At 53.6% G+C, this 16,212-nt stretch overlaps 1 protein-coding gene across 2 annotated transcripts in view; it reads right to left on the bottom strand.

Moving 5' to 3' along the window:
• XRCC5 (X-ray repair cross complementing 5) overlaps nucleotides 1–16,212 on the bottom strand; it is a 78,557-nt gene that overhangs the window by 30,345 nt on the left and 32,000 nt on the right. For both annotated transcript variants that reach the window (XM_029073001.1, XM_029073006.1), the window contains exons 13-15: nucleotides 15,200–15,333; nucleotides 12,704–12,900; nucleotides 1,386–1,476 (exon numbers count right to left, since the gene is read on the bottom strand). In XM_029073001.1, coding sequence (XP_028928834.1) covers nucleotides 1,386–1,476; nucleotides 12,704–12,900; nucleotides 15,200–15,333 — 422 coding nt within the window. The remainder of the gene's footprint in view (nucleotides 1–1,385; nucleotides 1,477–12,703; nucleotides 12,901–15,199; nucleotides 15,334–16,212) is intronic.

Below are 16,212 nucleotides of genomic sequence, written 5' to 3'. Positions count from 1 at the left end.
GAGCGCTTAATACAGTGCTCTGCACATAATAAGTGGCTCAATAAATACCACTCGTGGCTCAGTGGAAAGAGCCCGGGCTTGGGAGTCCGAGGTCGTGGGTTCGGATCCCGGCTCCGCCGCTTGTCAGCTGGGTGACTGTGGCCAAGTCACTTCACTTCTCTGTGCCTCAGTTCCCTCATCTGTCAAACGGGGATGAAGACTGTGAGCCTCATGTGGGACAACCCGATTACCCTGAATCTCCCCCAGCGCTTAGAACAGTGCTGTGCACACAGTAAGTGCTTAACAAATACCAACACTATTATTATTACTAAATACGATTTTTAAACAAGAGGTTGGAGAGTTTTCTAAAAAAAGAACTAAGGATTATTAGCCTGAGTTTTTCCAGTAGGTAATGAAAATCACCTAATAGGATACGTAATCAAAATTCCTGGGCACCAAGGACTTACTACACCATTAATAATGGTGGTATTTGTTAAGCGCTTACGTGGCTCAGTGGAAAGAGCGCGGGCTTTGGAGTCAGAGGTCATGGGTTCGAATCCCAGCTCTGCCACTTGTCAGCTGTGTGACTGTGGGCAAGTCACTTCACTTCTCTGTGCCTCAGTCCCCTCATCTGGAAAATGGGGATGAAGACTGTGAGCCCCACGTGGGACAACCTGATTCCCTTGTGTCTACCCCAGCGCTTAGAACAGTGCTCTGCACATAGTAAGCGCTTAACAAATACCAACATTATTATTATTATTACTACTATGTGCAAAGCGCGGTTCTAAGCACTGGGGGGATACAAGGCGATCAGGTTGTCCCCCGTGGGGCTCACAGTTTTAATCCCCATTTCACAGATGAGGGAACTGAGGCTCAGAGAAGTGAAGCGCCTTGTCCAAAGTCACACACAGCGGGCAAGGGGCGGAGCCTGGATTAGAACCCACGACCTCTGACTCCCAAGCCCGGGCTCTTTTCCACTGAGCCACGCAGCAAATCATTATTGGGCCACAGCCGATTTCCCCAGTGCCACCCGGCCGGCTGGCAGAGGTTGGGCGAGCGAGGCCTCCGGGAGTGGCCTAGTGGTTAGAGCCCGGCCCTGGGAGTCAGAAGGACCTGGGTCCCGATCCCGGCTCTGCCCCTGGGCTGCCGTGTGCCCTCGGGCAAGTCGCTTCACTTCTCTGGGCCTCAGTTCCCTCATCTGGAAAACGGGGATGACGACGGCGAGCCCCCGTGTGGGCCAGGGACCGCGTCCAACCTGCTGAGGCTCTATCATCTCCCCTCAGCGCTCAGGAAAGTGCTCGACACAGAGTGAGCACTGGACATACGAAGAGGATGCCGATGATGTGGGCCCCTCCCGCCCCCCCCCCCCCCCCCGGGGAAGAAAGGAGGCGGCGAGCTCGGCTCACGCTGGTGACGCTGCCTTCGGCCAGGTTGCAAACGGAGAACGCGCTGCCTTCCTCCATCTTGGCCTTCTTGGTGCCGGGCTCCTCTTGGTGGCTGAAAGAGGCCGAGGGAGAAGACTTTTCCCTTTGTTTCGACGCAATTACCGACACAGAAAGGCACCGGGACTGCCTGGGGACCGGGGGCTGGGGTTCCCTTGCCCGACTTCTCGGGGGAAAGAGCCCGGGCTTAGGAGTCAGGGGTCGTGGGTTCTGATCCCGGCCCCGCCACCTGTCAGCTGCGTGACTTTGGGCAAGTCACTTCACTTCTCCGTGCCTCAGTCACCTCATCTGTAAAATGGGGATTAAGACTGGGAGCCGCACGAGGGACAACCTGATGACCCTGTATCTACCCCAGCGCTTAGAACAGTGCTCGGCACATAGCGAGCGTTTAACGGGCACCAATTTTTTCTTCCTCCCCCCTAGACTGTAAGCTCCCTGTGGGCGGGGAGTACGTCCATTTACTGTTCTACTGTCCTCTCCCAAGCGCTTAGTAAAAATAAACGTTGGTATCTGTTAAGCGCTTACTAGGTGCCGAGCACTGTCATCAGATCATCGGGTTGTCCCACGTGGGGCTCACACACTTTTAATCCCCGTTTTACAGATGAGGGAACCGAGGCCCAGAGAAGTGAAGTGACTCGCCCACAGTCACGCAGCTGCCAAGTGGCAGAGCCGAGAGTCGAACTCATGACCTCTGACTCCAAAGCCCAGGCTCTTCCCACTGAGCCACCGGTGCTCTGCACACAGTAAACATTCAAAAAAAAATGAGCAAATGAATAATAAAAATGGTATTTACGCGCTTACTATGTGCAAAGCACCGAATGAACCTCCCCTCTCCTATCCATCTCCCCGCCAAGTCTTCAGATCCCCCACCCATCCGACACACCCACACCACCCCTCCCACCAAGCCTGTGGGCGGCTATTCTTGGCTGATGGCAACCCTGCTTTGCTTGTTTTGCAGCTGTAATCGATCCACCAATGGTATTTATTGAACACTTGGTGCGTGAAGAACACTGTATTAAGTGCCAGGGAGTGTCCGATACCACAGAGTCGGTAGAACCGTTCCCCGCCCAGTAGCCGCAAAATCGCACCGCCGGGTCCCGTTTGGGACAAAACTGCAAGTGCAGGTGGTGAAAAGCGTCACGGGTAGAGCCCAGGCCTGGGAGTCGGAAGGTCATGGGTTCTAATCCCGGCGCCGCCTCCTGCCTGCCGCCGTGACCTCGGGCAAGTCACTTCACTAGTCTGGGCCTCGGTAACTTCATCTGCAAAATGGGGATTGAGACGGTGAGCCCAACGTGGGGCGGGGATGGTGCCCAACCCGATTTGCTTGCGTCCATCCCAGCGCTTAGTACAGTGTCCGGCACACGGTAAGTGCTTAGCAAATTCCATTATTAGTATTATCATTAATATTTTAAGTAAGAATCCATTTACTTCCACTACTACTGTACTCTCCCTTTCAGGATGGCACCTGGAGAGTTTCCAGTCCTCTACCGGTCTCGGCTACGTCAAGCAGAGGCCCGTCCAGTCCATTCCTAGCTCGGGCAGCGGCCGGCGAGGGGCAGGCCATCGGCTACAAGTCGAAACTCCCCCGTGCTGGGCGGCGGCGGCCCGGGAGAGAGTCGAGGGCGGAGACTCAGGTTTACTGCGCAGAAAGTGGCGATGGTAAGCCGCTTGCGGATTCTGACCAAGAAAACTCTGTGGATCCACTAACAGAACGACTGCAGAGGGAGAGTGGGGCGTTCTCGGAGAGATGCGTCCGTGGAGTCGCCATGGCTCGGGGACGACTCGACGGCATAAGACAAGACAACCATTAATTTGGACTCTGAACCCCCGTGGATCAGGGACTGTGTCCCAACTGGTTATCTTTTCTCAACCCCCGCGCTTAGGAAAGTACCCGGATCCTAGTAAGTGTTTAATAAATGCCATAAAAAGTAAAGTCTGGTGCAAAAAATCCAGGGGTCACCCATCCGGCCTGGATTTAGCCTTCTCCCAAGATGCCCAATTGGCAAAATGTGTCCAAGTTTTCCTCTTTGCTGTTTGCGTACGACTCCGCTGAGAAACGAATACTGCTTGAGTTTACAGAGCACTTTTCTCTCAGAGAAGTCTAGGGTCACACAGTAAGCATGATCGTGCCCTGGGGCTTTGGGAGAGGGAGAGGGTGAGAGGAAGAGGGAGAGAGAAAGAGAGAGACAGATATGGGGAGAAAGATATAGAGATAGATGGAAGAAGAGCCAGAGAGAGTGGAGGAGAAAGATAACAGTGATAATTATGGTATTTGTTAAGTGCTTACTGTGTGCGCCGGGGGAGATGCAAGGTAATCAGGAGGTTGTTCTACGTGGGACAGTTAATCCCTATTTTACAGATGAGGTCAATGAGGCACAGAGAAGTTAAATGACTTGCCCAAGGCGACACAGCTGACAAGTGGCGGATCTGGAATTAAAACCCACGTCCTCTGACTTCCAAGCCTGGGCTCTTGCCATGGGGATAAAGGAATAGAGAGGGAGGGAACGGGGAGAAAGAGAAAGAGAGAGAAACGGAGAGAAAGAGACAGAGGTAGAGAGAGAGAGGTGGGAGGGGAGTGAGAAGGGAGTGGTTCCAAATAGCTGCAGAGTTTCTGAGGCTCCAAGAGGTGGTCATGGGAAACTCCAGGGATGGGGAGGGAGGAGGAGAGGGAAAAAGAGAGAGAGAGAGAGAGAGAAAGCACATATGGGAAGGGAAGAGAGAGGGAGGAAAGGAGAGAGGGGAGAGGGAAGGGGCAGAGATGAAAAGGAGGCAGGTGGTGAGAGGGAGGGAGGGGAGGATGGGAGGGAAGGGAAAGCAAAGGAGGAGAGTGGGAAGGGAGGAGGGAGGGAGGGAGAGGGAGGAGGATAGGAAAGGAAGGAAGATGGGAGCGAGTGAGGGGAGGGAGAGGGAAGAGAGAAGAAAGGAGGGTGGTGGGGAGGGAGGGAAAGAGGGAGAAGAGAGGGAAAGAGGGAGAGGAGAGGGAAAGGGGAGAGATGGAAGGGAGAAGGGAGGGGAAGGAGAGAGGAAAGGAGAAGGGGAGAGGGACAGAGGCTGGGAGGGAGGAGACGAGGGACGGACAGCTTTGGGATCCCACTCAGCCACGCTCCGCTGCTGAACGACAGGCAAACCAGCCAGCGGGCTTGCGGACAGGGGACCGTTTTCCCAGAAAGGGAAGGGAGGGGAGCCTAAGCCTGGGAGGAATCCTATCACCACGGCAACAGGCACGAACACCCCCGGCCTCCCGGGGCGGGTCCGATACAGAGCCTCTGCCCCTTACGGCTGGGTCCACGAGGGGAATGACACTGTGAAAAATGCCCTGCCTTCCTCCCGGGTTCGGGAGACGGTGGGCCGGGGGCGCCGGGGGCCCACGGGGCCTGCCGACGACGGATGCCTTGGGTCTTTTGGGGAGGGGGAGGTGGGGAGGAGACCGAAGGCCTTCTCTAAGCCCCCCTCTCCTCTTCTCCCTCTCCCTTCTGCGTCGCCCAGACCCGCTCCTTTTCTTCATCCCCCCTCCCAGCCCCGCACCACTCATGTCCGTAGCTGTCATTTCTTTATTTCTATTCGTGGCCGTTTCTCCCTCTAGACTGTCAGCTCGTTGTGGGCCTGGAATGTGTTTATTTTTAGATCATATGCTCCTAAGCGCTCAGTAATGATAATAATGATTGTAGTACCTGTTAATCACCTACTATGTGCCAGGCACTGTACTAAGTAGTGGGGCTAAGCGCTTTATTAGATAAATAATTCTATTTATCGATTTTGATGCTACCGATGCCTACTTGTTTTGTTGTCCGTCTCCCCCTTCTAGACCGTGAGCCCGTTGTCGGGTAGGGATTGTCTCTATCTGTTGCAGAAGTGTATTTTCCAAGCGCTCAGTACAGTGTTCTGCACACAGTAAGCGCTCAATACATGCGATTGAATGAATGAAGGGGGCAGATACGAAATCATCAGGTTGGACACGGTCCCTGTCCCCCAGGGGGCTCACGGTCTCGATCCCCATTTTACAGATGAGGGAACTGAGGTCCAGAGAAGTGAAATGACTTGCCCGAGGTCACACAGCAGATGAGCGGCAGAGCTGGGAGCTTCTGACTCCCAGTGGTCTGCACACAGTAGGCGCTCAATAAATGCTACTGAATGATTGAATGAGGGTTATGGGTGGAGGCCCCAGACTGTCTCCTCCTCTAGACCGTAAACTCGAGAAGCAGCGTGGCTCAGCGGAAAGAGCACGGGCTTTGGAGTCAGAGGTCATGGGTTCGAATCCCGGCTCTGCCACTTGTCAGCTGTGTGACTGTGGGCAAGTCACTTAACTTCTCTGTGCCTCAGTCCCCTCATCTGTAAAATGGGGATGAAGACTGTGAGCCCCACATGGGACAACCTGATTCCCCTGTGTCTACTCCAGCGCTTAGAACAGTGCTCTGCACATAGTAAGCGCTTAACAAATACCAACATTATTATTATTATTATTATTATTCGTTGAGGGCGGGGAGCGTGACTAGCAACTCTGCGGCACTGGACTCTCGCAAGCGCTCAGTACGGTGCTCCACACACAGGAAGCGCTCAACAAATATGATTGATCGATTGGTAGGGTGGTATCGCAGAAAGAGGGACTGTCTCTATCTGTTGCCGAACTGTACATTCCAAGCGCTTAGTACAGTGCTCTGCACCTCGTAAGCGCTCGATAAATACTATCGAATGAATAGAAGAGTACCTCGGACCCCCTCCTCCCCTCAGACATCCCTAGTGTTAAAAGAAGCGGCATGGTGTAGTGGAGAGAGCCCGGGTCTGGGAATCAGAAGGTCACGGGTGCTAATCCCGGCCTCCGCCACTCGTCCGCCGTGTGACCCCGGGCAAGTCGCTTCACTTCTCTGGGCCTCAGCTACCTCAACTGTAAAATGGGGATTGAGACGGTGAACCCCACATGGGACCGTGTCCGACCCGATTTGCTTCTCTCCACCCCAGCGCTTAGTACGGTGCCTGGCACGGAGTAAGTGCTTAACAAATATCACAATTATTACCCCTCTTCCTTCAGCCTGTGTGCAAAGTACGGTACCCTCTGTGCTCAATTACTTCTGCTGACTATTCCAGCTGGAAATCGATCAATTGAATTTATTGAGCGCATAATAATAACAGTAATAATAATTAAGGTATCTGCTAAGCGCTTACTATGGACCAAGCACCCTACTAAGTGCTGGGGTAGATACAAGCTTATCAGGTTGGACACAGTCCCTGTCCCACATGGGGCTCACACTCTCAATCCCCATTCGCTCCGCTGCCCGGCTCATCTTCCCGCAGAAACGCTCTGGGCGTGTCACTCCCCTTCTTAAACACCTCCGGTGGTCGCCCATCGACCTCCGCCCCAAACAAAAACTCCTCACTCTAGGCTTTGAGGCTGTCCGTCACCTCGCCCCTTCCTACCTCTCCTCCCTTCTCTCTTTCCACCGCCCACCCCGCACGCCCCGCGCCTCCGCCGCCCGCCTCCTCGCCATCCCTCGGTCTCGCCCGTCCCGCCGTCGACCCCCGGGCCGCGTCCTCCCGCGGTCCCGGAACGCCCTCCCTCCTCACCTCCGCCAATCTGATCCTCTTCCCCTCTTCGAAACCCTACTTAGAGCTCACCTCCTCCGAGAGGCCTTCCCAGACTGAGCTTCCCCTTTTCCCTCTGCTGCCTCTCTACCTCCCCTTCACCTCCCCTCAGCTAAACCCCCTTTTCCCCCCTTCCCTCTGCTCCTCCCCCTCTCCCTGCCCCTCCCCTCGGCACTGTGCTCGTTTGCTCAATTGTATATATTTTCATTATCCCATTTATTTTGCCAATGAGATGTACATCACCTTGATTCTATTTATTGCTATCGTTTTAACGAGATGTACATCCCCTTGATTCTACTTATTGCTATTGTTTTTGTCTGTCCGTCTCCCCCGATTAGACTGTGAGCCCGTCAATGGGCAGGGACTGTCCCTGTTGCCGAATTGTACACTCCAAGCGCTTAGTACAGTGCTCTGCACATAGTAAGCGCTCAATAAATACTATTGAATGAATGAATGAATCCCCATTTGACAGATGAGGGAACTGAGGCCCAGAGCGGTGAAGTGATTTCCCCAAGGTCTCACAGCAGACAAACGGCAGAGCCGGGATTAGAACCCATGATCTTCTTCTGACTCCCAAGCCCGGGCTCTACTACGCCATGCCGCTTGATGCGTGCGGAGCACTCTACTAAGCGATTGCCCTTTCATTCTTCTTGGAACAAATAAGACCGGAAGCTCTTTGTGGACAGGAAAAGCGTCCCTTACTCCCGCTGGATTTTCCCAAACGGTTGGTACCGGTGCGCGGCACCCGGTGAACGCTCAATAAATACCATTACCGCACTTCCGCCCAAAAAGGCCAGGGTGGAAAGTCGTGGAAGAAGCCGAGGTCTGGGAATCGGTGGACCTGGGTTCTAACCTAATGGAGAAGCAGCGTGGCTCAGTGGAAAGAGCCCGGGCTTGGGAATCAGAGGTCTTGGGTTCGAATCCCGGCTCTGCCGCTTGTCAGCTGGATGACTGTGGGCAAGTCACTTCACTTCTCTGGGCCGCACTGACCTCACCGGGAGCCTCACGAGGGAAAACCCCAGCGCTTAGAAGGGTGCTCTGCACATAGTAAGCGCTTCACAAATACCGACATTATTATTAATCTCTCGCCCTCTCTTCAGTCGCGCATTTTCTCCCCCCTTCGAGACATCTCTACTCGGCTGTCCTCCCGTCACTTCAAGCCTAACGCGTCCGAAACAGAGCTCCTCATCTTCCCACCCAAACCCCGTCCTCCTCCTGACTTTCCCATCCCCGTAGACGACACCACCACCATCCTTTCCGTCTCACAGGCCCGTAACTGGGGCCTTAGCCTTGACCCCGCTCTCTCATTCAACCTCCACGTTCAATCCGGCACTAAATCCTGTCCATCTCACCTTCGCTACATCACTAAAATCTACCCTTTCCTCTCCATCCCAACGGCTACCACGGTAATCCTCCCTCCTCATATCCAACGGACAGTGACTCTGCCCGGCTTCAAAGCCCTACTGAAGGCCCACCTCCTCCAAGAGGCCTTCCCTGACTGACCCCTCCTTTCCTCTTCTCCCACTCCTTTCTGCCTCGCCCTGACCCGCTCCCTTTATTCCCGTGACTCAGCGGAGAGAGCCTGGGCTTGGGGGTCGGAGGTCATGGGTTCGAAGCCCGGCTCTGCCACTTGTCAGCTGTGTGACTGTGGGCAAGTCACTTCACTTCTCTGTGCCGCAGTTGCCTCATCTGTAAAATGGAGCCTCACATGGGACAACCTGATTACCCCGTGTCTACCCCAGCGCTGAGAACAGTGCTCTGCACATAATAATAATAATGTTGGTATTGGTTAAGCGCTTACTATGTGCCGAGCACTGTTCTAAGCGCTGGGGTAGACATAGGGGAATCAGGTTGTCCCACATGGGGCTCACAGTCTTAATCCCCATTTTACAGATGAGGGAACTGAGGCCCAGAGAAGTTAAGTGACTCGCCCACAGTCACACAGCTGACAAGTGGCAGAGCTGGGATTCGAACTCATGAGCCCTGACTCCAAAGCCCATGCTCTTTCCACTGAGCCACGCTGCTTCTCCAAGTAAGCGCTTAACAAATACCAACATTGTTGTTATTATCCCTTCTCCCAGCTCCACACCACATACATCCATATCTGTTACTAATTTCTATTCATGTCTTTCTTCCCCTCTAGACTGTAAGCTCGCTGTGGGAAGGGGATGTGTCTGTTCCCCCGTTATACCGTACTCTCCCAACGCTTAGTACGCTGCTCTACACACAGTAAGTGCTCAAGAAATACAACTGACTAATCTCAGCTCTGTCATTTGTCTGCTGTGTGACCTTGGGCAGGTCACTTCCTTTCTCCGTGCCTCAGTTACCTCATCTGGAAAATGAGGATCCAGTTCTCCTCCCTCCAATTCGGACGGTGAGCCCCACGTGGGACAGGGACTGCGTCTTTCCCGATAAACTTGTATCTAACCCACAACACAGAACAGGGCTTGACAAATAGTAAGTGCTTAACACGTACTAATAATAATAACGGTATTAGTTAAGCGCTTTCTATGTGCCAGGCACTGTACTAAGCACTGGGGTGAATACAAGTAGATCGAGTTGGACGCAGTCCCTGTCCCACGTGGGGCTCATAGTCTTAATCCCCATTTTACAGATGAGGTCACTGAGGCACACAGAAGTGAAGTGACTTGCCCAAAGTCACACGACGGACAATGTGGCATAGCTGGGATTAGAACCCATGACTTTCTGACGTCCTGGCCCGCCCTCTATCCACTAAGCCATGCTGCTTGTTGGGGGGAAATAAACAATCCCGCTAGAGTGGAAGCTTCTTGTGGGCAGGGAATGAGTCACTTCTTTATTCTGTACTTCCTAAGAGCATAATAATAATAACAGTGCTCTGCACAAAGTAAGAGCTCATTAAATACTACTGAATGAATGAATGAATGATATTGACTAAGCGCTAGGCCCTGAGGTAGATAAAAGCTAATCAGGCGGGACACGGTCCCTGTCCCACATAGGGCTCACAGCCTCAATCCCCATTTTACAGATGCGGGAACTGAGGCGACCGACCCAAGGTAACGCAGCCGACAAGGTCGTGGAGCTGGGATTAGAGGCGTCGGCGGTGAGATCGATGAGATCGGGACACAGTGAGCAAGCTGGCTCCGGCAGGGCGGGGTGTGTGGGCTGGACCGTAGCTCGACTGGGCTGTAAGCCCGTCAAAGGGCAGGGACTGTCTCGATCTGTTACCGATCTGTCCATTCCAAGCGCTTAGTACAGTGCTCTGCACATAGTAAGCGCTCAATAAATACTATTGAATGACTGCAGTAGATCTCAGTGAGTATGGGGTGAGCCGAATGAGTGCTTTAAAGCCGACGGAAAGGAGTTTCTGTTTGAGGGGGAGGTGGGGGGGGGGGGGCAGCTCCCGAAGGTTCTTGAGGAGTGGGGAGACACGGACGGAACGTTTTTGTTCAAAAATGATCCGCGCAACACCGCGAAGTATGGACTGGAGTGGGGAGAGCCAGGAAGCCGGGAGGGCGGTGAGGAGGCGGAAGCAGTAGTCAAGGCGGGATAGGATAAGTGCTTGGATCATCACGGTAGAAGTTTTCTCAGAGTGAGCCCCCGTTTCGCTCTGCTCTTCCTCCCCTCCCCATCGCCCCGACTCCCTCCCTCTGCTCTACTTCCTTGTCCACCCCACGGCACTTGTGCATAGTTGTACATATTTATTATTCTATTTTATTAATAACGATATATATAGAAATATAGAATGATATGTCTATAATTGTATTCGCCTATTTCGATGATACTGAGGCCTGCCTACTTGTTTTGTTGTCTGTCTCCCCCTTCTAGACCGCGAGCCTGTTGTTGGGTAGGGATTGTCTCTATCTGTTGCCGAATTGTCCTTTCCAAGCGCTTAATACAGGGCTCTGCACACAGTAAGCGCTCAACAAATACGACTGAATGAAAAAATGAATAAATGAATGAATTAGAACCCAGGTCCTTCTCACTTCCAGAGCCGTGCTCTATCCACTTGGCACAGCGCCGCGTACCTCACCAAGCAGACGCCCGATAAATACGTCAACGACCGCTACCGCTACTAGTAATGACGGTATCTGTTCGGCACTTACTATGTGCCAGGCACTGTACTAAGTGCTGGGGTGAGTACAAGCAAACTGAACTGGACACAGTCCCTGTCCCAGGCGGGGCTCACAGTCTCGATTCCCATTTGCCAGAGGAGGCGACCGAAGCCCAGAGAAGTGAAGTGACCTGTCCAAGGTGACACAGCAGACCGGTGGCACTGTCGGGATTAGAACCCATGACCTCCCGATCCCTAGGCTCACGTTTAAAGCACTAGGCCATGCTGCTTCTCTAAATATTCATTCGTTCATTCAATAGTATTTATTGAGCGCTTACTAGGTGCAGAGCACTGTACTAAGCGCTTGGAATGGACAACTGGGCAACAGATAGAGACCATCCCCGCCTAACAACGGGCTCGCGGTCTAAACGGGGGGGCCGGACGGCAGAGCAAAACAGAAGAAAACAAACCGAGACAACGTCATCAAGGTAAATTGAATCGAGGAGAAATGCACCTCGTTAACGAAATAAATAGGGTAATAAATCATATATACAAATGGGCACGGTGCTGAGGGGAGGGGAAGGGGGAAGAGCGGGGGCGGGGGGAGGAGCAGAGGGAAAGGGGGCTCAGTCTGGGAAGGCCTCCTGGAGGAGGTGAGCTCTCAGTAGGGCTTGGAAGAGGGGGAGAGAGTCAGCATTAGTACTACTACTACTAACACTTGATTCTATTTATTGCCATTCTTCTTGTCTGACCGTCTCCCCCGACTAGACCGTGCGCCCGTCGAAGGGCAGGCACCGTCTCTACCTGTTGCCGACTTGTCCATTCCAAGCGCTTAGTCCAGTGCTCTGCACCTAGTAAGCGCTCAATAAATACGACTGAATGAATGAATGAACACCAGCATTTAAAGACCGAACTCAGGACTGTAAGCTCCTCCTCTAGACCAGCAGCTTCTCGTGGGCAGGCAATGTGTCTGCCAACTGATCTGCTGTGTGACCTCAGGCGAGTCACTTGGCTTCTCTGGGCCTCCATGACCTCATCTGGAAAATGGGGATGAAGACTGGGAGCCCCATGTGGGACAGGGATCGTGACCAACCTGATTAGCTTGGATCTACCCCAGTGTTTGACACAGAGCAAGTGTTTAACAGATACCATATTATTGTTATTATTGCTAGCTCCAAGGGAGCCTTCCTCCCACATTCCTGGAGATTAATTCGCTCGTTCAGTCTATTGTATTTACTGAGCGCTTACGGTGGGCACAGCACTGTACTAAGCGCCCGTGAGGGTACTTCATTCATTCAATAGGATTTATTGAGCGCTTACTAGGTGCGGAGCACCGGACTAAGCGCTTGGAATGGACAACTGGGCGACAGATAGAGACCGTCCCTGCCCGACGACGGGCTCACGGTCTAATAGGAAATAGGTGATTCTTTCCCTGCCCACCCATGGGCTCACAGTCTACAGGGGGAGACGGGCATTAATGCACATAAACACATAGATGACAGACAGAATAATCCCAATTGGGTCCGTTCTGCCGCAATTTCCACGTCGGACCGCCTTCTCCGGACCACCCGGCCGCCCCCGCGCCCCAGGGCGACCCCTCACCCCTAACCGCCCCGGCGGAGGCGGCGGGGGAGGACGGAGGGCCGACCGACTCGACGGCGGCGGGCCTTACTTGTCCTGGAAGATGTCCTGAGCCGTCTTTGGGTCCTTCCTCTTCAGGACTTCCTTCAGCGGGAAGAGGGCTTTGACGCGGGCCAGGGGGGCCTGGCTCCTGGAGGTGACTTCCGCGGGGGGTCCCAGCATACTCAGCAGGTGGGGCTCGATGGGGGGCAGGGGGTCGCTCGGGTGAAGAGCCTTGTGCAGCAGGCACTGTGGGGCGGACAGCCGGAGCAGGGGTTAGAGGAGCGGCGCGGCCTCGGGGAATGAGCCCAAGCCCGGAAGCCAGGGGACCCGGGTTCCGATCCCGGCTCCGCCGCCTCCCAGCCGGGTGACTTTGGGCGAGTCACGTCCCATGATAATCACCACGACAATGACGACTGCCGTATTTGTTAAGCGCTCACTATGTGCCAGGCACCGTACTGGGCGCCAGGGTGGATGGGAGCAAATCGAGTCGGGTACACTGCCTACCCCACGTGGGGCTCGCGGTCTTCACCCCCGTTTTCCAGACGAGGGAGATGAAGCCCAGAGAAGCGTAGTGGCTTGCCCAAGATCACACAGCAGAAAAGCGGTGGACCTGGCATTAGAACTCAGGACCTTCTGACTCCCAGGCCTGTGCCCTATCTATGTGGCTCGGTGGAAAGAACCCGGGCTTGGCAGTCAGTGGATGTGGGTTCTGATCCCGGCTCTGCCACTTTTCTGCTGTGCGATCTGGGGCAAGCCACTTAATTTCTCTGGGCCTCAGTTATCTCAATTATAAAATGGGGACTGAGACTGTGAGCCCCACGTGGGACGACCTGATTACCTTGTATCTACCGCAGTGCTTAGAACAGTGCTTGGCACACAGTAAGTGCTTAACAAATACCGTTATTACTGCATTACTATTATTATTAGGCCTCGCTGCTTCTACTTCTCTGGCCCTCAGTTTCCTCATCCGTAAAATTCACCCCGTCAGCCCCACGAGCACTTATGTCCCTGTCTGTAATTTATTTATATATATTAATGTCGGTCTTCCCCTCTAGATTGTAAGGTCATTGTGGGCAGGGAATGGGTCTATTATATTGTCATACTGTACTCTATCAGGTGCTCAGGATAGTGCTCTGCACACGGTAAGTGCTCAGATTGATTATGATTGACTGACTCCTTCTCTCTTTCTCCCCCTCCTTGTCGTCCTCCTCCTCCTCCCGTGGCCCCAGGGGCCAGAGTCAGACAAGCCCCGAGGGGAGTCGCTCCATTAAATCGGGTTTGTTTCTGTTTTTCTGGTATTTATTAAGCACTCCCTATGTCCCAGGCACTGCGCTAAGCACAGGGGCAGATAAGTAATAGTAATAATAATAATAATGTCGGTATTTGTTTAAGCGCTTACTATGTGCCAATCACTGTTCTAAACACTGGGGTAATAATAGTGATAATAAAGATGGTATTTGTTAAGCGCTTCCTCTGTGCAGAGCACTGTTCTAAGCGCTGGGGAAGATACAAGGTAATCAGGTTGTCCCATGTAGGGCTCACAGTCTTCATCCCCATTTTACAGACGAAGGAACTGAGGCCCAGAGAAGTGAAGTGACTTGTCCAAAGTCACACAGCCGACACAAGCGGTGAAGCCGGGATTAGAACCCACGACCTCTGACTCCCAAGCCCGGGTTCTTTCCACTAAGCCACGAAGCAGCATGGGGTAGCGGATAGAGCCCGGGCCTGAGAGTCAGAAGGTCCCGGGTTTTAATCCTGGGTCCGCCACTTGTCGGCTGGGCGTCCTTGGGCCAGTCACGTCACTTCTCCGGGCCTCAGTTCCGTCAGCCGGTAAATGGGGATTAAGATTTTTTTCTTGTGTGGGGTATTCGTTAGGCACTTGCTATGTGCCAGGCACCGTTGTAAGCGCTGGGGAAGACAGAAAGTAATCAGGTTGGACACAGTCCCTGTCCCACCTGGGGCTCGCCATCTTAATCCCATTTTCCAGACGAGGGAACCGAGGCCCAGAGAAGCCGAGTGACTCGCCCAAGGTCAGGTGTCTGTGAGCCCCACAGGGGACAGCGACAGTAGGTCCAACCTGATTAGACTGGCTCTACCCCAGATCCTCAGTGCTTAACAAATACTAGAAAGTAATCCATTTGTTTAACTAATCGAGGATAATGACGATGGCGCTTTATTAAGCGCTTGCGATGTGCAAAGCACTGTTCTGAGCGCTGGGGGGATACAACGTTGTCAGGTTGTCCCACAGTCTTCATCCCCATTTTACTGATGAGGGAACGGAGGCACCGGGAAATCAAGTGACTTGCCCAAAGTCACACAGCGGACAAGTGGTGGAGCCGGGTTTATTCGTTCAATAGTATTTATTGAGCGCTTACTATGCGCGGAGCGCTGTACTAAGCGCTGGGAGTGTACAAATGGGTAACAGAGACAGTCCCTGCCCTTTGACGGGCTTATAGGTTTAGAAGCCATGACCTCTGACTCCCAAGCCCGGACCCCTTCCACTGAGCCACGCTGCTGCCGCCTTTTCCGGGCCTCGGCCCCTCACCTGGAACAGCCTCTGAAACTGGGGGTTTGGGATTTTGGTGGTTGGGAAGGTGTCCTCGACGACGTCTCCCTCCTCGTCCCGGTGCACCAAACTCATGGAGTCGATGAGAGCGTCCACGGCGGACAACTGGGCCTCTGCCGACCCGAACGGGCCGAGAAAGAGAGAAAAGAAAGAACCTCAGTGGCGAGCGGGAGACAATAATAATAATATCGGTATTTGTTAGGCGCTTACTATGTGCAGAGCACCGTCCTAAGCGTTGGGGTAGACACAGGGTAATCAGGTTGTCCCACGTGAGCCTCACAGTCTTCACCCCCCTTTTACAGATGAGGTAACTGAGGCCCAGAGAAGTGAAGTGACTTGCCCTCGGTCACCCAGCTGACGGGTGCTGGGAGCCGGGATTCGATCCCATGACCTCTGACTCCCAAGCCCGGGATCTTTCGACTGAGCCACGCCGCTCCCCGGTAATAATAATAACGATGGTATTATTAAGCGCTTACTAGGTGCCGCGCACCGTTCTAAGCGCTGGGGCGGATACAAGCTAATCAGGTAGGACACAGTCCCTGTCCGTCACAATCTTCATCTCTATTTTACAGATGAGGGAACCGGGGTGCAGGGAAGTGAAGCGACCTACCCAAAGTCACCCAGCAGACAAGCGGCAGAGCCGGGATTAGAACCCACAACCTCCGACTCCCAAGCCCGGCCTCTTGCAACTAAGCCACGCTGCTTCTCAACAGCAACCTCACCCGGCACTATTAGCTCCTGAAATCAGCTCTTCTTCCCCCTGTTCTAACTCTCCTGGACTCTCCCAAGGGTTCAGTCCAGTGCTCCGCACACGGTAAGCGCTCAGTAAATACGATCGAATGAATGAATGAGTGCAGTGACCTGGCCAAGATCACACAGGAGCTGGGATGGGAACTCAGGTCCTTCTGCACAGGCCTCTATCCACTAAGTCACGCTTCTTCTCTCTACTGTAGTGTCCCAAAAGCTCGGTACAGTGCTCGGTACACAGTAGA

Source organism: Ornithorhynchus anatinus, chromosome 1, assembly GCF_004115215.2.
Source record: "Ornithorhynchus anatinus isolate Pmale09 chromosome 1, mOrnAna1.pri.v4, whole genome shotgun sequence".
Classification (NCBI taxonomy): domain Eukaryota; kingdom Metazoa; phylum Chordata; class Mammalia; order Monotremata; family Ornithorhynchidae; genus Ornithorhynchus; species Ornithorhynchus anatinus.
The sequence above is the reverse complement of the archived record's forward strand: the minus strand, read 5'-3'. Positions and strand labels throughout refer to the sequence as shown.